Genomic DNA, 22,151 nt, shown 5'->3' with positions numbered 1-22,151 from the left:
CACTGCACCGATTTAGAATTGCACTCCTGAAATACTGTCGTTGTTTTTATTTTTTCATTTTTTATTTTTCATTCATAAACTTGGATTCTTCTGCCCATTAGAGTATTAAACCTCTATTAATACATCAATGCTTAAGCCCCAACTAATGTTGCATGTGGTTACATCACTTGAGGCAGTTCATCAGACTTCACACAGCTCCATCTGGAGCCACAAAAGGCTTCATACAACTGTTTGTCACATAAGAAGCAGTACTCCCCAGGAGCTGAAAAACTGAATTTGATGTGTGAATTTAAGTTTCCTCGAAGAAGAAGAAGATATACTTTATTGATCCCCTAGGGGGAAATTGTTTTTTTCACTCTTTTTTTTTTTATACACACAGGCTGAAATACACATCCACTTCATGCACATGTGGACATGTGGACATGTGGACCCATGCTGGAAATGCAAAGGGGAGAGAATGGTGGAGTGATGGGGCTGCTGCGTTACCAGTGCCTCATGAGCAGGTTTCGGGGTAGGTTGCCTTGCCTCAAGGGACCTCGGCAGTGCACAGGAGGTGAAACTGGCACCTCTCCCAGCTACCAGTCCACACTCCATTTATTTTGTGGTCTGTGGGACTTGAACCAGCGGACTCTCCGGTTCCAAGCCAAGCCCATACAAGACTGAGCTACTGCCGCCCCCTAATTATGTGCTATTATGACCGGTGAGATTGCTGCAATAACAGTAAAGCAGCATTTAGTTACTAATAAAAAGTGTAATAATTACCTTTTTAGAGCCTCTTAGCACAAAATAACTATTCTATACTGTAACTGTGGGGGGTTGATGATGAGCTGCTGCTGAGATTTATGGCTCCTGAAACTCACTTTCTGGCCCAGACTGCAACAGCACAGTCCAGTAGAGAATATTTATAGCAGAGCAGTAGGTGAAGGGAGATACCTTGGCACTGGTGCTAGCAGAGTTTCACAGCTGCACATAGTACTTTCAGTACTGAGCGGTTTCTTTGAAGGATTGTTCAGTGGCTTTTTCAGTTGTTATGGGCCTCTTGTACTCAGATTTCTTCCAGCTGGTCAGTTCAAATAATCTGTTTGATTTTTTTTTTCTATCATAAATGCACTGTTCTTGCTTCATGCTAGACTACCTTCACACTTCACTTGTCCACAGCAAGACGTCTGGTGTTTGGAAAGCTAAACTTCACAATTTAAAGCTGCATAAAGTGTTTTTTTTGGCCACATGGGGCAGAATGAGATGTTAATATGGACCAACTGACTAGACTATCACATTGTAAAGTTGTTATAGTGAACATGTTAGCACACAGTTACTTATTAACACTTATTAATAATCACCAACTTTGTCTGCTGTTTGGGCGCAAAATAAACTTTCTTGTGACTAAAAACAGGCTGGGTGAGAGCGGAGAGTTGAACCAATAGTAAAGTTGTGTCCGTAAAAACAAAAGAGGGAGCTAAAGATGCTCCGTTGAGCTTAGGGGAAATTCAAAGTTGGTGACAATTCTCTGTGGATCAGATGACAATGTGGGATGTGTCGCTTAAAGTGACAAATCCATTCTTAATATAAACATATTAATTAATGCAGCTTTAATGCCTTGTGTGTGTCCCTCAGGCATTGATCTATGGTGAGGTATGCCTATTTGCATGATCACCATTTATTCATATAAACTAGTGATGTATTACTGAGCATTCCTTCATTGTTATGCAACACTATACCTCTGAGAAACAAAGTATTGTTGTCATGAACTTAATATTGGCTGTTGGTGCACAGTGTGAAAGTGGCTAATTGAGTTTGTGGATAAAAGTGTCACATCATCAGTAGTCCCTAAAGGGGATTATCTTAGAGCTATCCAAAAACATCTAATGAGTAGGGCTCCCTCATAATAATTACATTATTGGAACTATGTACTATACTTAGCTGTCTGCATGCTGATGTAGCATAATGTTGTCTTGAATGCATGCTTTGCTGAACTAATTGGCCAGTTTTACCATTCATATTTGTGTCCATCGCTTTAAAATCTGCTGGGATTAATTGATTGATATCCTTGAGGGATTCTGCAAATTACTTTTCCTATTTTTTTGGTCAATAAGGTCCCGTCTGGGTTAATTGGTAATGCAGCCAACTCCATTCTGTTAAAGCATAAAGCATGGCGTTGGAGTGGATAAAGTAACAGGGACACCTTTCAATACCTTATAATGCAGTCCAGTCACAAATACAAATACTACCTTTGCAGAGCTTATAATGTTACATTTTATTATAATTTGTGGTATTTTAGTGTATTGCTTTATATTATAAGGTATTTTTGTTATTTATATGTGAACCTTAACTTGTATTAACTTTCATTCTCAACTCTAAAGTCTTGTTTTGTTCCACTAAAAGCAGCATTTTTGTCTAAACTTTAATGTTTTTTTTTCTAGGTCTTACCTCTAACCTAAAGGTCCAGGTCAGTGATTTCCTGAGTCGTCAGCAACTGAGCCAGGCAGTGGTGGAGGTCTTTATCAACTACACCAGGACCAAGACGGCTCTCACTGGGGAGGACGGCAGCGTTTTGCTTCATGTCCCTTACCAAACTGGGACACCTATCACAATTGTGGCCAGCAAGGATGGCTACATTTCCACACTGCTGCCCTGTAAAACCAACAGAATGCCAAGTATGACATTCAATGTGTGTGTGCGTCATAAGGACATTGTTTAACTAAATCACCACAGATCAAATAGATAAAAATGAGAAAGGCAGTGTCATTGTTTTATTCATCGTTGGCTCTCATGATCCTGGAAATGTCAGGGAGTGCGTTTCTTTGAGCTTAGTGTGGCTGAAAGTTTTCCTCTGAGTGACAGGAGTACCTTATTATGATAGCTTCTTTTGTCTTTTCATCAGCTCAGAAAATCCGTTGCTCCATGGCTCTGCCTGTAACTCAACCAATGACATTATTTCACACTCTGAAAAATCACTGTACAATTTATACCGTATCAGCTGCATGCTATGTGGTTGTGTATGTGTTTGCACAGACGTTTGGACGAAAGAATAGATAGTAGGTTGTGTAAAATCAATACACTTCAAATGATGTCATGTAAAATCAATACACTTAAAATGATGTCATGTAAAATCAATACACTTCAAATGATGTCATGTAAAATCAATACACTTCAAATGATGTCATGTAAAAACACAGTCACAGAAAATATTGAGCTTCATATACTTAAGGGATTTATCTAAACTTTTGGTTGTAACTTTTTGCCCCACTCCACTGCAAATTTACACTTAATTAGGCACAGCACCCAAGCATCAGTTTATATCACTGTAGTGTGTGTCATCTGCCTTTGACACTCATCTCCCATCTACATCTGAATCTTGAACTATTGTTTGTAGTTAAAACTTGGATAAGCCTTCGCCAGAAAAGTCAATTCCCCCATTTCTTTCCTCTGTGTACAGTTAAATACCTGACTTGATAGAACACAATGCAACACTGCCATCTGGTGGTTCATTTTTAAATAAAGTACTCTAATTTTGTATTTTTCCTCTTTTATCTTTAGTATTTTCATCTGTGACCATGTCCCTACTTGGTCAGAATCAGGGGAACATCTGGCTCTTTGAGGATTCAGTCCTGATCACTGGCAAAACATCTGGTACTGTATATATTAGTTATTATATATATTAGTTTTCTTTCCTCCTTGCTCATGCTCTCTCTGTCTCTTTCTTTGATTATCAGTATAAGCATCAATTTAAGGAAACACATCATATTAGCCAAGTAAGCTGCACTAAAGAGAAAGTACAAAATATATTGCCAGCTGTTACTTATCATGTTTTATTTGTAGATGCTTCGTCGCAGCCCGTTGTCCAGTTTCCCAAGAGACTGCTGAATCTGACAGACGGCAGTAATGTCACCTCTGTCAAAGCCTACCTAACCATTCCCAAGCTGCCATCAGAGGAGGACATCTTTCTGAACACTATGGGCATCATGAGCAGTAAATCAGGTAGACATGAGTGTTGCAGTGACACTATTTTGACACAGAGGCATAGAGACAACATTCGTTTTAGGTCATAGTATATTTTTTTAGATGTGAGTGATTTGATTTTGAGATTCAAGATAAAACATTCAATGTGTGTAAGATTAGATTGGTTTTCCTGTGGTGCCATCTAGTGGTAGTATAAAGAAACACCGTGGTAGACAGCAATGCAGGCTGATACAGATAAATGGGTTAAAAGAGGGACATAGGTTGCACTAGTTTTAGCTGGGACTGTTTCATTTTTCTACCAGCAAAAAAAACAAAAAACATATTCCATCAGATGCTGTAATAAACTGATTCAAACTGTAACAATGTTAAACTGGAAACATTTTGATAAGGTGTTTAATCACGAACATTTAAAACAATTTCATTCAAGAAAAGATACATTTAATTCATCTAATGCACATATTCTCCTAAAAATGACCACTTCTGTATTTTAAGGATATGTCAGTGTGGATTTGAGTCCGGTGGCGGCTGTCAGCGTGCAGCTTTTCTCAGGAGACACAGAGTTATATGTGAGTGGGCCTATACAGATCAACCTCAGCATTCCTGACAACTGTGGACTTCAGACTTCAAATGTTGTTCCAGCTTGGTTCTTTAACCGGACCACTGGTGAGTAGAAGTCACAGTCATGCACACGCTTAACATATTTGAAGAAGTATCAGGAGAGCCTCTTAAAAGAATGTTTTACCTTGCCACCATTACCAAGTGCTCATGGTGGGAACTGTCGGGTCCCTGTAAATAATTTTATAAGGATACGTCATAGACCTGCTCTATCTTGAAAAAGTGGTCCTGAGATAACTTCTGTTATGAATTTGCTGCTACTTTACAAATGAAATTGAATTGAATTGAATAAGGCTTCATCTTCACTATCTTTGAGTCAAATACTGTATGCATCCATCAGTATAGACAAATATGAATATAAATAATGTTTAGTTTTAAAAGAAGCATCATAGGATGTTGTGACTTGACTCCACATCTGCAGGGGAGAGTTTAACCTAAATGCAGAGCTAATGTGTTATTAGTGTCATGAATTTGTCTGAGTTAGATGCCTCTAAGGAGGAGTTCTGTTATACGCCATATCTGTTCAGACTAGATAAGGAGGCTATCTTTACTTTGTTCAGTTCATCATGTTTCAACTGAGCTGACTCTGTGTTAATAGACTTAACTTACTTACTTAGGAGTAAAAATTTACTTAGAATGAAAAGTGTTTTATTAATGTATTAATGACCCAGAGGAGCAACTAGGTAAAGAGAGGTCTCCTGCACTTACACAAACAATGTATCAGTTTTTTTTAAATGCTACTCATGTCCAACTAACTTTGAATCAGCCCACTGTCCTTAATCAGTGGTTAAACATGGTTCTCAGTCATTTGAATGGTGTCTACAATTTTTACATTAGGTGGGAAAAGCTTGACATTTATCTCCTACTTTGAAAAAAAAGCCAGGCCCCCTCAAAATGTTGGACCTGGGCCCCTAACTTTGGTTCCTGTCCAACTTTCTAGTCTAGACAGACACAGTATTCTAGGAGAAATAGTGAAGCAGACAGGTTATTGGCAGCATTAAGACGATCAGGCACATGTTAACCCCACCTCTCAGGTAATTATATCATAAACAGAGCAACTTGAATGACTGTCTTCTGCTTAAAGAATAATTTTATCCTTTTGAAAGCTTTAAGCTGCTAATAATAATAATAATAATAATAATAATAATAATAATAATAATAATAATAATCAGGTACCACTGGCACAATGTTCACACCTTTCTTTCTAATACTTACAGTACAGATACAAATACAGTGTCCAAAATGAGTTACAGTAAATGTAACTCAGTAAACTATGAATATTTATTTGTTGACTACCGTGTAATCTTTCCAATTTATTTTTTTTATAACCCCAACTCAATATAATTTATTTCATTTTAGAGTAATAGATTATGTGTAAGTGACATACCAAGTTTCCTTTGGTGCTACCAGTACAGAGAGAATACAGTGAAGACCACATGTGTAGAACCTGGTGCATATTTAATTAGATCTGTCACAGTTGACTGAATTTCAAAACTTTCAAAAGATCCAAGGTTGGCAAACTTTAATATGGGAGATAGATTAGGCTAATTATTTTTTCATTAATTTCAGGACCCATCTCATTAACCTAGGCTGTCTTTGGAAGGGGATGAGCACATTTATTTTAAGATCTGACAGGAGTGTGGTAGATAAATTCAAGACAATTTTATACAAACAACATTGATGTTTGTTTGTTTTACCTACTGTAGGTGGATGGATGAGAAAAGGACTGGGGACGGTGGGGTCAGTGGGAGGAAAACTCATGTGGACATTCACAGCTCCTCACCTTGGTTACTGGATAGCAGCACCTCTGTCATCCACCAGAGGCAAGTGCACACCCTAAAGATGTTAAAATACTGTAAATATAATGCAGTGTTTTTTTAATACTACCACTGAAATGTCATTGTAATCAGTAAACACGTACCAGATAGAAATAAATGAAAGACTACTGTATAACCTACTGCATATGTTTATAGTTCATCCAAACTCTGTATGCTTTAGGTTTCTTTGGACTTGCCATCCCCATTGACTTCATCTTGCGGCATGCATCTTTCCTGATGGTTGTCCTTGGAGGAATGGTTGTTATTGTCATCTCTCTTCTGGTTGTTGTATTGTGTTATCACAGGTAGGCTTTCATCTCACGCTAGTCCATATATACTAAAAGTTGTGGGGATGTTAATATGATTACTTCGAGTAACATTTAAAGATTTACTTTACTTGTCTTCCCAGCTAACTGGAAGGCCAAATCAAGCATATCTCAAAATATATCTTCAATTTTTAGAGCAACAAAATTCTTTATGGGCTGTCACTGAAGGTTATAATTGCTTGCAGCATAATCCTGCCGTCTAACTGTATATCCAATATTATGAAGCATAGTTTCAGTTTCAGACAAAAGAATCGACTGTCACACGTTTCATTAAGCTGGCACTGTTTAAAGCAAATGTTCTGTCTTGTCTACAGAAGTTCGCTCAGTGAAGCTAAAACAAAGAAGATCCTACCAGTGATGAGAAAAGACCAGACCACCTCCACATGTGACGATGGAGTCTTTGACATCTCTTCAAGGGACTCCTCTCATCCACAGGATGGACTGAACCAATCATTGACAGAAATGGGGGATAATCGGCACAATGCCTCTGTTATTTCTATGCACAATGGCAACGTAATAGCCAACCCCAATGCTGTGGCCATTGCAGTGGAGTGTAACGAACTGGAGCTTAACACTGACCTGAATGATCTGATGTGTGGGCAGATCAGAGCTCCAGCCTCTCTGACAGAGAATTTGTTTTTCTACAACCAGCCTGTTGCCATTCTTCACGCTCCAGCATTCTTCCACTTGGAGGAGCAGCCAGAGCAGCCCCAGTGGAGCAAGTCCGCCACTCTTCCCCGTGCAGGGGCTACAAACAGTGCTGCCAGTGAGCCACTGAACAAAGACAGCTTCACCCAGGCTCAACCAAAAGACCCTTCTGCCACCCAGAACCAGGCGGCAGAAACTGAGGACCAGCTTGGGGTTTTAGAGGGCTCACAGGCAGCAACCTCCACAAACACACCCAGAGGTCACTTCAACCTCCCAGAGTCAGTTTCAGTTCCAGGAACATTAAATAAAATGGGAGGCAGCAGACACTCAGTGCATGCCTTGGCAGAACTTTCTAAAATCCCCTCACTTCAGCCACCTCGGGCCTGGTTTGTATCACTGGAGGGCAAACCTGCAGCTGAGATCCATTACGCTGTGTCGGAGCAGCAGAGGAGACGAAGGCCAGTTGAGAGTCGAGAGACCAGCTTAGACTCAGGAGTGGATATGAGCGAACTGAACCCGACGTCTGGAAGGAGGGCTGTAACACTGGAGCGCAATGCTACGTTTGTCAAAAGCACATCGAGCAGTAAACATGCACCTTCACAGTAAAAACTCTAATGCCTCCATGCCTACAGCTCTTTAAGTTTGTTAATCAACAGCATCAGTTCTATCTATGATCTATCTATGAAATAACCTTTTTACCTTATTGCTTCATCTTTTACATACTAATGTTAAAGTGCCAATCGAAGTTGGGGGAACTGTGCTATTATCAGATTCCACAGGGTCTACGTTGCAGCTGTTATGCATGTACAAAAGCACAAACAGTCCAAAGCAGAGCATGTGGACTTTACATCTAAAATATCATTCCTCATACCCATTCTGCTGTTTACCAGCCTGTCTTATCTCTTATCTCCTGCCTCAACAGCCGGTTTTAACCATAAACATGTCAGATTTTGCAAGTGTTTTAACGTTCAACACTGATAATTTAAATAGAGAGAGAATAATAGTCAAACATCTCCGTAATGAACAGTCATAAACTTTTATTCTGTCCAGATTAATCCACAGACTATCATGGCTAACTCAACAGGACTGAATGTTCGGTATTTTAACAACAACCGTTTGTATTTGTGCATATTATATTTGTTTTACATGTTTCCATGTATATTGTCTTGAAGTGAATCATTTCATTATATTTTAATAAAAAATACCGACATTTTTCCAAATACATGTTTTTTTCAATGAATCAAGGCCTAATACAGTCTAATTTTTTTTTTTTAAAATTAATCCAAATTAATGTGTTAAATTTGCCAGCATTTGACACCAAACTGAAGTGGCAGCTCCGGTAGCCATGCGCCACCCCATGCCACCCCTCTAGATTCTGCCCTGTAAAAGTGAAATACTCAAGTACAATTTTGAGGCAACCTAATTTTACTTAAGGACCTAAAAGTACTTGAGTAAGAGTAAGTGTACTCACTCGCCAACTATTTTGGGAGATTGCTGACAAATGTCCCCAGATCGAGACAAATTGTCCCACCCTCACGCTCCTGTGAGGGCATGAGCTACAGTCAGTCTCAGTTTTTTTTTACAAAGCCAGCAAAAATCATAAAACCAGAGATGATGATGACAAAATAAAGTGTATAAAGTTGTATAAGTTTAGTTTGAGAGATAAGTAAAGACTTATAGAGAATTATACAAAAAACACTGGGACATACTGACTGATAACATACATGTACATCATACATAATCAAAAAAGATGGAGGTGAGGTGGGAAGGTGAATGATGGACTGCAGAGAAGGTGAAAATGAGGTGGACGTGGGTAGCTGGGGCCAAGAGTCTGGTGGAGTTTGCTGAAAACAATTTGATTTGATCATGTAATTATTTAAGAACAATGCCATAACCCTATGCTGAACAAGAATTAACTATTAAAAATCTCTAGTGAAAGAAAAAGAAAATAATACAAGATGTATTTTAATAAAATAAAATATTCAATCATTCTATTACAGATGATAGAGTTTACGAGGTGCACTTGAATTCACCATGCAGTTCCTGAGACCACCCAGTTCCGACAGTTACAGCTGCTTAAAACTGTTTATACAGGAAATCTGTAATTCTGCAAAAGCAAATAGCACTCTGATTTTCCATGTGGTCTTTACAGATAAAAGCACAATAATAGGTATATTGTAATAGCAGTATTTTTTTATGATGTTATATTGAATACTTTCAGACATAAATGCAGAATATTTACAGAATCTACTATCATGTGATGCGTTCAGTTGATTTTTGTTTGCTTCCCTGTCCAGTAACTTTACAAACTTACCACAAGTGGCTTAAGACATTTGTTTTACATTATATGCAATAATTATATAAAACATATCCACAGACGATTCTGGATTAATGGTTTGAAGTTAGGGTTAGAAGAAGCTTTAGAAGTAGAGATGACAGCGTTTACGAGGTACACTTGAACGTACCATGCCAAGTTCCTGTTAAAACCGCGCATTTCTGAAGACAGGATGTGAGCAGTGCCTCAGGTATTCAGGAAGCAGCGAACTTCAGCTTCCTGACGACTACAGACAGACTTCAATATTTTATCCTTCGCTTCATTTTCATACCAGCAGCTTTTGTTCAACTACAGTGAGATAAGTTACAACAAGTCAAGGTAGGTCGAAGAGCCCACAACTGGAGAGTTTGTACTCTCCAACTGCGCAGCTACTGGTGATTGACATTTCTGCTTGCATGTCACTTAAAGATAATTTCAAGTTAAGGTATTTATCCAAGCAGTGGAAATTGAAGTAAATGTGTTGGTTTTTTTCTTCTTTTACTACTTTTACGTAGCGAAAACAATGAAAGTCCAGGTGAAATAAAAAATGTAATTGTAACCCTTTAAGGCTGCAACCTCAGCCAGTTTGAGGACAGAGGTACTGAGGCCATTCGTAGAGTTTCCAGATGGACTTGTTGCTAAAAGAATCTAACTGTCACCAACAGTAATGTAAACCAAAAACAGCCCTTTCCTGTCCTCAAACTGTCCTCCGTTGGCTACCATTTTATGTGAACTTTAAAGACAAAAGCACAAGAACAGGTATATTGTAATAGCAGTATTTTCTTATATGATGTTATATTGAATATTTTCAGACAGCCTTAATGCAGAGGATTTACAGAATCTACTACCATGGAAATGTGATGTGTTTGCTTTTTGTTTGCTTCTCTGTCCAAACTTTACATGTCCACAAGAGGCTTAAGACATTTGTATTTTACTATATGCAATAATTATATAAAATATATCCACAGTCGATTCTGGATTAATGGTTTGAAGTTACAGTAATTTTTTTACGGACAGAAACAAATCCACAGTACATGTCATGGCCCTGTTAAAGCCTTGAACTTTTGGAGAATGAGTATTTCTGTCTCATTGCAGATCATGGACTTCCCATGGCTGATGTCATGGTTGGAGAGACTTTGGTCTTGGGTTTCGAGGTTTTCAGGTGACCTTGATTACATCTTTAAACAGTGTGAGGATATTTAATCTGTGAATAAATGAATGAATTTATTAAAATAATAATTAAAAATGGAGGAGAGCCGAACACTGGAAGTGAAACACAGTCTGTAGGATTCCATCTGAGCCTCAGCATGTATTTGGCTTAAATAAAGCTACAAGAAGTTTCTGAAGGACAGTGCCACATGATTTCTGATGACTGTTATCGATATTTACAGGACGACAACCTCAAATAGCGGTGACTGATAGTACCGGTGTTGTTACCGCCAGAGAACTAAAAAGTAAAGAAGCAAAAGGCCTCAAAATGACGATCGACACAGTGAGTGATCCAGATAATCATCCAGGTGAGCATTCATATTTTCAACTATTTCCAGCCATTTAAAATCAAATGAAAGCTGCTCCTGTTTCAAAAGTAAAACCCCTTCAACATTATTTTTGTTTGAGCATTTTGAATGAATTGAATGAATGAATTTTTTTTTTCTTGTTCAGGGAAGGATGTTGGACCGGCTTCCAAAGCAACTTACACTGCAACGGGGGGCGGCGTCATATGTGCTGACAAAATATCTATCGACACTATTGACGGCGATATCGATCTGTCAATATCCGTGAAAAAATCAAACTAGGTGCATGACATTTTGCCAAGGATCACTCCTTTATCCTGTGAATGCTTAAAAACATCGCTAAAGCCAAAAGAAACTGTTATTAACCTGAATGATGTGATTGGATTTATTTGGATCTCTTTAAGCTCATTGGCTAATCTTCCAACAGTCCACAATAAAAACATTTAAACAATCCATAGATAATTTACACACAATTTAATTGTTGCTGCACAGATTATCATACACACACACACACACACACACACACTGGCACACACGATAGTGTAATGAAAACTACATATTTCAGTCGACAATCGATTGCAATCGAAAGCGATGTGAAATGATTTTTAAAGGTCAAGAATCCTACTCTCTTTTTATTGAAATTCTCAAAGAGCCTGATGTTCTGAAGTCTTATCTACAGCTCAAACAATGGACCAGCAAAGGATACTAAGAAGGAGTGATATGGAATTTATTCTTTCTGTGCATTATTTTGTTCATGCCAGTTTTTATAATCAAAATATAAATATTTTTAAAATCTTATTCCTGTTTTTTAGAATAGATCACACCCAATAATGTTATAAGTAACATTTGGAAACGGAAGTGTTATCTATTTTTGCAATAATGGAAAAATAAAAATCCCATTTTCAGTAAAATTACAGACTGAAGGTTTCATCTGTTATCTGTCTGTCTGTTGTCACTGGGAGTCGTGTTGATCAATTCCAACTGCATTTGACATGAATGGACATTATGTAGTTGAGAGCAGACTGCTGCACACTATCTACCAAGCCACTAGAGGTCACAATTGTACACGTTTTGATTTTGATTGTTTGGGTTTGCCATGGTAATAAAATTTGCAATTCAACACAGTAAACTTAGATAACATCCAATTCAATGACCATTGAGTTTAAATCATGATTCAACTTTTACCATTCAGCCTTTTGATTTATAAGTCTTAACTATGGGGACATAAACATGAATAATACAATACACAGACTAACAGTTTCAGCCCCAACCACACACACACACACACACTGTTTACGTATGCTGTTAATCACATGAGTCAATTAGTTAGTACATTCTCCAATGTTTAAATATTAAATATCAGGGGGAAAAAACAGCCATATTTGATTTAATTGGGAAATAAATTAGCTTAACGTTGAACTGATTTGAGATCAGTGTTTACTCAATCAGTAAATTGTATCCTCAATGGATTGACATTTATTGTTGGATCACAGCCACCTGCTTCAGCTACATACTGACAAGTGAATATGAATGTTTTGACTTACTTGCGACCCCTCCTCTCTGCCCTGGAAGGAGGCCTTGAGTACCTGGCTTTGGACCAAGGAGCTTTGGATGTGTGGAGTAAGAGTGCCGAGGCATGGTGGCTGGAGGATCCACTTGGAATGGAAACAGTCTGACGCACTTTGTAGATCATAAAACGGCAGCAGGATTAGCGCTAGCCTATGGGGGACAGTGAATGACAAACACAGTCTTACCCCTAATGTGAACTGAACTTGCCTCACCACTATATATTTTCTCTAGCTTTATTTTTTAACAGAGTTGTGCATTATTTGTCGGGGGAACTGTCAGAATCACACGTCAAAAAGCGTTTCTTTAGTCTTGTGATATGTTGCCTGCTCCCAAGAGATTTACAATGAACTGCAATTGACATGTTTTGTTTTCTTTGTCAACTTCTAGTGATGAAAGAGTACTCCATGGAATTAGCATTGCACTCTCAGCACTGTCAGACTCAGATGCAGCAGGACCAGAGATATCGTATTATTTCACACATTCGTCTTCATTGTCTAAACCTGACACATAACTCACGAAGCAACTCGACCACCGACAGTTCATAGATTTGTGTGAGTTATGCTAACAGTGGTTTACTTGTACTCCAGTCGACTCTGACTCACGTGACATCACTGGAGTCAATTTATCAGACTTCACACAGCTCTGTCTGGAGTTACAAAAGTTTCATATAACTTTTTAAATGTGCAGTAAAACTCTCCAAGACCTGTAAACAGACTTTGATTTGTAAAGAATATATATAGAATATAATTCAACATTGTCTGTTGTTCTGAATTAGTTAAAAATTACCTAAAACACACCCACACTAATATGACAAGCAGAGATTGTGATGAAGAGGACATTCTGACAGTATGACTTTCTTTGATAAGCTATACCTTGTCAAATAACATTTTAAAATAAAAGCCACCATTCTACCTATTAATAAACCAGGCATTCCATCCATAAATAAAGATGTGTCCTACACTGTAATTTGTAGTAGACCAAGGCCTAGTGCACTGGTGGCACCAAACATCAGAATGCATTAGGATGCCCTATTGTTCTACTTTCTCGCTGCCACCTCAACATGGGGGACATTTTTCACATGCCACTGCACTGCCAAGCTTTCGAAACGTGAACCCCCGCCAGGCCAGACAGCGAATGCAACCCGGCGGAGAAAAGGGGGTATCTGTTACACAGGCAAGAGGCCAGCTCAACAGTATTTGTTTTAACAGCAGGCCATTAGCAGGCATGCTTGTCTTGTGCATTTACAAGGGTTTCTAATCATGTCAAAAACCCTCCTCAGTAGTAAAGATAAAAGGTTGGATTTTTCAATTAATTGAGACTGTAAAGTATCAAAACTGAAGCTGAGTGCAAAGGCTGAATATCACACTGCTTTGAGAGTCACACTAAAAGCGTTGATATGTTTTCATGTAAATGTACAAACTCCTGCTTGTGATCTTGATAGAGAACTTTGTTAAAAGACATACAGTATAATAATAAAAATAATACTATACACACAACACTAAATTTACCCTCATAAGGTTTGTCTGGTTGGTTGAGAGAGAGATCTTTAGGAACACAAAACTACTACTGGTATAGGACGTCGATTGTATTCAGGGAGGAAGGAAGATTATTATTTAATTTGTTGAAAGTCAGAATGAATTCTCTTGCATTTACTGCACTTCAATGCGTTCCCCACAGAGTCAACTTAAAGCTGCAGCAATCAATATTTTTTAATTTTAGGAATGTTTTTATTTAGTGGATCACAACTGCTTTATGTGAAAGAACTCTGCAGTTCCTCTCAGCACTACTAAGAGTTTTTACTTTAATTTCTTTTTATTCATTGTTTCGGTTTTACGGCTAACACATTTACTGATTTAATCTCACCGCTCACATCATCATTGTTTCCAGGTGCAGCTGTTTTCAGTGAAAAAGCTCTGATAAACACATTGTACACCACCTGCCCAGCACCAAACAAATGATAATTAGCGACTAGCTGGTGGAGCATTTAGCAACTAAAAGAGCCGGATTTTCCTCACGAGTTGGTGGAGATAGAAGGAGCGAAAACATTGCACTTGCATTCATCAGGTGGCCAGAAACACAATTCACACACATTCACTTTTAAAAGGTTTTTACACTTAACCACAAGCCAAAGTTAATGGTTAACCTTATGGGGACCAACCTTTTATGGTTCAAAACTGTGGAAAGTCCCCAAAACCTTACTGTGTGAACAAACCTCCCACAACATGAGTAATTACAAACACCAGAATGATGAGTCGTAAAATACATTTCCTCACAATTTGGTCAACAAGTTAATCTCCACAAACCACAAATCCACACAACTTTAACTCTCTCTGAGTTCATTTATTGTTGTGAAAGCCTGCTGTGGACCTGCCACGGCAATAATTTACCTCCTGATAGATTTCTGCTGTGTGAATGAATGTAATTAGATTATCAGCTTCATTTCATCCTATCACATGTAAACTGAAAGATAAGTTAAAAGTTGTCTTGGTTGATGATAACCCTGACACCAAGCTACATCCTGGTGGATGCTTTAAATGTTTATCAGCCTGAGATAATCTTATGAGAATGGAAGTTTGTGTAGCTCCTGGCTGGGTTTGGAGACAGTAAATTGGTTTGACAGCTTTCTGAATGTATATAAAGTAAAATTATTACATTTAAAGGGGACATATTATGTAAAACCAACTTTTTAATCGATTGATTATGTACATTTGGGACTCTGGAGGGCCTATCACGAGGGCCTATCAGCAGGCAAAGTGTGAAAACAGATGACTCAGTAATTTTTTTGTGGGGTGCCTCAGTCAAAACACCGGAGATATTTACACATTAGTTTAAAACATCACTTTAACACACACCACCTTCCTTTGCACACACAAAGCACACCAGTCCCCAAGTTGTCTCAAAATAGCACCTCTTGGCCTAAATGGTTTCTGAAATAGCCTGGAGTTGAAAAGGGATAGACATTGATACCCTGAGAGGTTGTTGGGTCTCAAGTGTCATCTCACTTCCTTCATTTTGTCTGTATCACATGTACATATAGAACTGCTGGGCTTATAGGTTCCCATTCCCAATGTCTGTAGAGTAGACAAAGGTTTAAAGGCCAGCGTTTCAGCTCATTTCTTCCTGAGGAACAAACAGAAGTGATGGGTTAGAAACTACTTTATATACATGTGTACAAAACATGCACAGGACATCCTATAGATTGATTGTAGCATTCATTAATCAGGCCTTCATCTGTGTCACCTGTGTGTCTCTACCTGTCTTCACTTTTTGCCATATTAACACAAGCCTTTTTTTAAATATATAACTATGCAGTAACCTATTTTTAATTTACAGTACAGTAAACTTATACTCACTTAACCCAATTGAATGCAGTAAATAAAGATAATAAGCTGTAATTATGAACACTTGGATGTGATTCATCAAATTTGTACTGCTACAGTTGGCTTAGCTCAACATGTGATAAGGGTTTGAGGTCAAGATGCTGGAATTTGAGGTCACTGTCTCCAAGGCAGTCCGTGGGTCAAGTATATGTAGGAAATCTTAATCCTCTGTTGGCCTAACACAAATACAGGAAACAAACTCATAAACTTAAGTAACTAATAAAGAAAGATCCCATAGAACCAGACCAGATTCTAATGCAACAAAATGAAAAGTACACTAAAAACCAAGCATCACAGTTTGACAAAAAAAACTTTTTAGTGTAGCTGTAGTCACCACAGTTAACAGTAAATGATGTCCTCTACAGTCAGCACAGTGCAAAATAAGCTTCACATAACAGAAATAATCTGTTGATTGTTAGAACTCCCCAAAGTAATTGTTCAGAAAAATAAAAAATAAATATCTGATGGCAGCACTTTAAGGAAAAGTCAAGGCATCACCAAAGTTATTATAGTTCATCATCTGTCAACACTTCACATGTATCATATTTCAGGGCATCCACCCACAAGTTGTTAAGAGACAAAACCAAAACATTTGAATCTCAAGTAATTAACAACAAAATCATTACATTCATCGTCTGGTGGACCGTGAATGAACGGACACAATTGTATGGCAGTCCGTCCAATGGTTGTTGAGGACTGGACCAAATTGGTTGACTGACAGACCAATGGACATTGCCATCATAGACACCCAATGAGGATTGCGTGGCTAAAACTTGTACTACACGACAGATCATCTATTATAACTAAATATTTATGTAATTGCACAACCACTAGCTTCCATTAGTGCTGATTTAAACGTCTTAATTTCAAAAGACAAAGGGATTCTAATCTGCTGTGAACAATAGCAAATGGGACATGTGCTCTACAGACAGGGTGGATCAAAGATGGCTTTTGATAGCTTTAAGGCCTAAAAAAAAAAACGGCAAATTGATTTATGATGGTAGACTTGCCGTTTCAGCCTTTTACAGCTGACTGAAGTAAAAACAAACGGGGATAGAACGTCAGTGTTGCTTATAATGTTTAGCTGGAACGTGTTTCAATATTTATTTGGCTTTGGGAGCAAATGCAGAGCAGCTGTTTCTCATGCTGTTCCAATGTATGTTGGACCCAGAACTGCTCGGTAAGGATACTGAGTTTCCCTCTGTCTGTGGTCTGGTCTCGGTAAAATGCTTAACAGACTTTCTGTTACGTGAGGTTAGCTTTGATGATGAGGATGTTTCTTTACATTGACTTGTTTTTTATGTTCCGCTTCATTTCAGTCACACATTTGACAGATGGTTGCTGATCCCATGTTTGCGTGTGTCTTGTATGTTTGTACTTGCTAGTCATTGAAAGTAAGAGACAGATTCTACATATTACGTTTAAAATTGAAAATTAAAAATGTTTTTTTCGATAGAGCTGACAATACAATATTAAATTTGAATTTCTTTAACTACCAAGCTCTGCGGTTCATGTCAGGTCAAAAGACCGTTTCAGCTTATTGTTTTGCTTTTCTGAGCAGGAAAGTAACTTTTTTGCTTCACTCAAACTGCTCACATAACACCATTTCTGGACACAGCAGGCAGCTATTTTCAGCTAAATGCTCAGATACGCCGCTTAACACCAAAGTGACACCAGACACAGTTAATGACTGGCTGGTAAACATAGTGGAGCATTTAGCAGCTAAAGAGTCAGATTTTCCTCAGGAGTAAGCGGACACCAAAAAGTGTGCTAACAAGAGAAAAACACAACTAATGTGTAAAGTTCACCATGTAAACCTAAAGGACCAGTGGAACTAGCGGCGTAGTTGTAGATTGCAGCTCCTTCGCTTCGCCCTCCTCTTTCAAATGCAAAGGAGAAGCTAATGAAAACTGCCCTATCTAGAGTGTTTGGTTTGTCCGTTCTGTGCTATTGTAGAAACATGGCAGCCTCCATGGAAGATAAATTCGGCAGCATTGTTATCCATATTATATTCCATTTCTGCCAACACACTGGACCCTCAAAAGATGATGATATGTCTGTATTTTTGTTCAGCTTGTTTCCACTTGTGTCACCAAGTGGCCAAAATAAGTTACTCTAGGATTTATTTGTTGCTTTATCTCATACTGTTGATTCTCAGTATCATTTCCTATATAGCTTTCCTTTTCACAAAATAATTTCATTAGCTGATGTGCCAAAAAGAAAAATCTAGTTACCGTGAGAGAGGTGAGCTTTGAGTCATGGGAAATTGTATGGTATGTGTGAGCATCATAAGCTAAAATGAAACAGCCCAAAGCACTTAGTAAAAGATATGACAGCAGTGAATTAGTGAAAACAGGTCAAAACAAGGACAGACATGTTTATTTTACTTGACTTTCTCATGGTCGTCTGGCTGCAAAGGTCACTCACTCATCTGTTCGGTAATGCAACTGCATCATCAATACCTTTCAACCAAGGCAACCAGGGCCTCAGCTGTACAAATAAAATGCTGGGATGTTGTTTGAGTTGCCATGTTTGTGGTCTGACACCTGTATGTAGTGAGATAAGGGTCAGAAAAGGAGAGCTCAGGGTTTGATCATAAGAACTGTGCTTTGTTCCTGGATGTGATCTCTTTAACACATCTGCTTTATGACTATTTTTTTTAATGATCGGAGGAAATGATATAGCACCAATGATGAAAGCTTGAATAAAATTGCTTGAACATTAAAGAGTCTTTTGAGGGCAAGCCAGCCCTGGTTTATCGGCAAAACAATAAGCAGACAGGCAGCATTTGGCTTTGAAAATAATGAAAATAAATCATTCCTCCTAGCTACAGAGATAGGGCTGAATTGCAAATTGGTGGCTGCACACAGATGATTGTGTGTACGTGCAGCCGTGGCTCAAAATGGGATAATATGAGACTGAGGCAAAGTTGCAAATGTCAGTTTAATTGAGCCAAATAATGTTGTTAGGGGTTGCAATGAGAGGTCAGGAAGATGAGACTATCTATAGCGCCATGGCCGTGTGGAAGATATGATAAGAACAAATCTTTTGCTAACATCACTTTACCCTTTGGTACAGTAGTGTGTTGACCTATTGATGTATTGTCAGGGGCCACAAGGCATACATGTTTTAACCACTATAGCTAACAATCTGTGGAACAGCATGGTCTCTTTTAGCAGGACTGTGTCTGCTCCACATTTAGATTTGTCTCTGATAAATCATACCACATGTCCTGTAAGTTCTTTCATGCAATCACGTAGGTCTTCAGGCACTAAAGACTGTTTGCTGATCACAGCTTGTGCACCTCATCATTATTTATGTTCTATTCATAATTTCCTGAACTGACAGAGGGTATGTTTTTATCCTATGTTTCAAGGCATTTTTCACTCAAAGAAAGGTTTGCATTTAAATGGTGGCAGGAAAGCAAAATAAACTTGTATAATTGTGCATATAGCAGTAACTGAATATATATATATTTTACAGAAAATCTTTTACCCTGGAATTCCTATCTGACATATTAAACACTGATTATGATAGATAATATGGCAGCACAGTGCAGATTTGACATACAGGCCCAACATTAAAATATTCACAGCATCAGAAATATTTGGACATAATTTGAACAGCCCAAGTGACAGAATTCCAGAGACGGGGTCCAACTGCAAAAGAATAGAGGCAACAGAACAGCTTTCTCTTCAAGCTTTACTTCCGTCACTAATGCTCGCTGTCATTGCGGCTGTGTCACTGAATCCACTGGTGACTCCTTTTAGTTTGTGCCCCTCTGTGGTTTACTTGTTTGCATCAAGACATTTTGGTAGTGTTTTCTGAAAACTTAATGAGGAGCTTTGACAGCTGGTGGACCTGGGGCTTCATTTATCAACAGTTCTTATACACAGTTTTGTGCATAAACTGTGCGTACTCATTTCCACCCACATAATGTGATTCATCAGGTTTTTTCTTGTGTGTGAGAGCGTGCGTACATTTGTGTACGCAGAAACTCCAAATCGTCAGCTTTTTGTTTGTTTGTCCACTTGATATTGCTTACGACAAATGTGCCACTGGGACTTGAAGGGAAATGGTCGATTTGGGGTATTCATGTGAATGAGCCATATCGTACATGAACAAAGCAATGTAGTATGCATATTATTGTTGATAGCACACAACTTTGCCAGAATACTGCATTCGTACATATTATAAATGCCAATTACCTTGTGTACACTGGCGCATGATCCTGTCAATGCTGAATGCTGAATGTGGTTGAGCAAAGTAAAAACACAAAATAAAAATAAAAAATGTGTACTGTGTATTTGTAAAACTCCCCTTCCCAAACATTTAGTTCCCAAAAGACATGAGGTGATGTGAGTTATTGGCTTGGCTACGCTGCTCATTTCACAATCCAACTCCCCTCTCCTGTCTGGTATCATCATTGAAACACTTGGTGTAGAAATGGTTCTTCTTATGTAACTCTAATGTTAGCCAATGGTCCATGGTCATAAAGCATGTCAGCCTCCCAATGATCTCATTTAGTCCTACCAGCCTATCCCTGAATGCAGCATTAATGCAGTCTAGCAGAAACTGCCCTGTATTGCAAAGCGACAACTTGGGGTGAAATTTCAGCCACTTTTATATGGGAAATATACAGTTGAGCCAGGATGATACACTATATATCTAAAAACAGCCAGTGATATGCTGACTGTACTGTAGGAAATTTTGCAACCCTGGATTTTTTTCTGCAGCCTCTGTCTCTCTCACCTCCCCTCTCCCCATGACATTGCCATCTCCCAGACTGAACTGTACCACTGTTATCTTTAGACACAAGGGGGTTGCTTGAGGGGAAAAAGAAAAAAGAAAAAGAAAGATACAATCTGAGCATAAACCTCAAGTTGAGCATTTTTACTGCCCTTTGGCTCTTTTGTTTCCCTGCCAAAGCCAATTTTCTTTTGGAATAGCCGCAGCTGTCTCGCAGGAGTCCCCTGTGGATTTGGGACATAATGCAGCAATGACGAGATATTTAGCTTTGTCACAATTTAACAAAGTGGAAAAGGTCTAGAATACCAGAGCTGAAGCCTTTTAATAGTGTAATGTTCATCTCTTTCAAATGTCCGCCATTCACCTTCATTGGCATTTGTAGATCTGATCCTCAGCATGACATTTGAAAATAAATGCAAATCATCATCCTGTAAAACGATTACCCATGTCTTCATCTGCTTTTATGCTGAGCATATCTTTTTATCCTTTTGTTTTCTTTGGTCTTAGTACAATTGTTCTTTATTGTTTAGGTGGCGTGAGATTTTGGAGTATATTCAGCTACCAGCACAAATTTAACAGTTGACAAATTGACTAGAATTGTTTTATTAAATGTGAGATTTGTAGTAAATAGAAGTATTTTGGGTGTAGTTACTCTTTAATTCCTCTGAATTTAATTTGAGAACTTGATGTAGATTCAGGGGTCAGCCAATTTCTTATGAAACATTTGCGTTCTCTCTAAGGTGTTTGGACTACCGTTGTACGCTCGGGCAGACTGCTTTGTAAACGACGCACAGAAAGGTTGGGATAGCAAGACAGAGAGAGTGTGACGTCATTCTCTGCTCAGGATGCCATGACTACTCCACTATATCTTTACCTAGGAAATATTTGCTTGCTGCTACATTAATGTTTTCTCATATATACAGAATGACCTTTAAGTTTTACTTGGCTTTCAAACAAATTCATTTTTGAGCTGGCTCAAAGTGGCGAGCAAATTTCATCTCAGCTCTTACAATATGGTTTGCTGGTGCTCTGTGTGGGAGGTATTAGTCCTGTGTGGGTGCCTGACATGCATGTGAAAAGACCACCAGCCTACAAATTGATTGCTGCAGTCAGTCGACTGTTAGGCCACTAAAGACCTTTCTACCTAGATCGTTCTCTGGTGAATAGAGCGCACCTGTGCTGCATCAGTTATGTATGGCAGGGAAAGGGATGTGGCATCCTCAGGAGCCGGACAGGCCAACTGACCAGTCACAGACTAG

The 22,151-nt window shown here is 38.5% G+C and overlaps 1 protein-coding gene and 1 long non-coding RNA gene across 2 annotated transcripts in view; both read left to right on the top strand.

Moving 5' to 3' along the window:
- The window catches only part of LOC118338710 (protein FAM171B-like), an 11,309-nt gene extending 2,723 nt beyond the window's left edge, over nt 1-8,586 (top strand). The window contains exons 2-8 of the mRNA XM_035676005.1: nt 2,421-2,654; nt 3,538-3,630; nt 3,820-3,978; nt 4,453-4,623; nt 6,282-6,398; nt 6,574-6,697; nt 7,033-8,586. Coding sequence (XP_035531898.1) covers nt 2,421-2,654; nt 3,538-3,630; nt 3,820-3,978; nt 4,453-4,623; nt 6,282-6,398; nt 6,574-6,697; nt 7,033-7,972 — 1,838 coding nt within the window. The 3' untranslated portion in view covers nt 7,973-8,586. The remainder of the gene's footprint in view (nt 1-2,420; nt 2,655-3,537; nt 3,631-3,819; nt 3,979-4,452; nt 4,624-6,281; nt 6,399-6,573; nt 6,698-7,032) is intronic.
- A 1,251-nt stretch (nt 8,587-9,837) lies between these two features.
- LOC118338689 lies at nt 9,838-12,110 on the top strand. Its single transcript, XR_004797276.1, has 4 exons — nt 9,838-10,019; nt 10,776-10,842; nt 11,072-11,197; nt 11,343-12,110. It is a non-coding gene; the product is annotated as an uncharacterized LOC118338689 (long non-coding RNA).
- The last annotated feature ends 10,041 nt before the right edge of the window (nt 12,111-22,151 follow it).

The sequence above is a fragment of the Morone saxatilis genome, unplaced genomic scaffold (assembly GCF_004916995.1).
Source record: "Morone saxatilis isolate NCDOM2014 unplaced genomic scaffold, NCSU_SB_2.0 Contig5, whole genome shotgun sequence".
NCBI lineage: Eukaryota > Metazoa > Chordata > Actinopteri > Moronidae > Morone > Morone saxatilis.
Note: the sequence above shows the minus strand (reverse complement) of the source record. Positions and strands in the feature narration are given on the sequence as shown.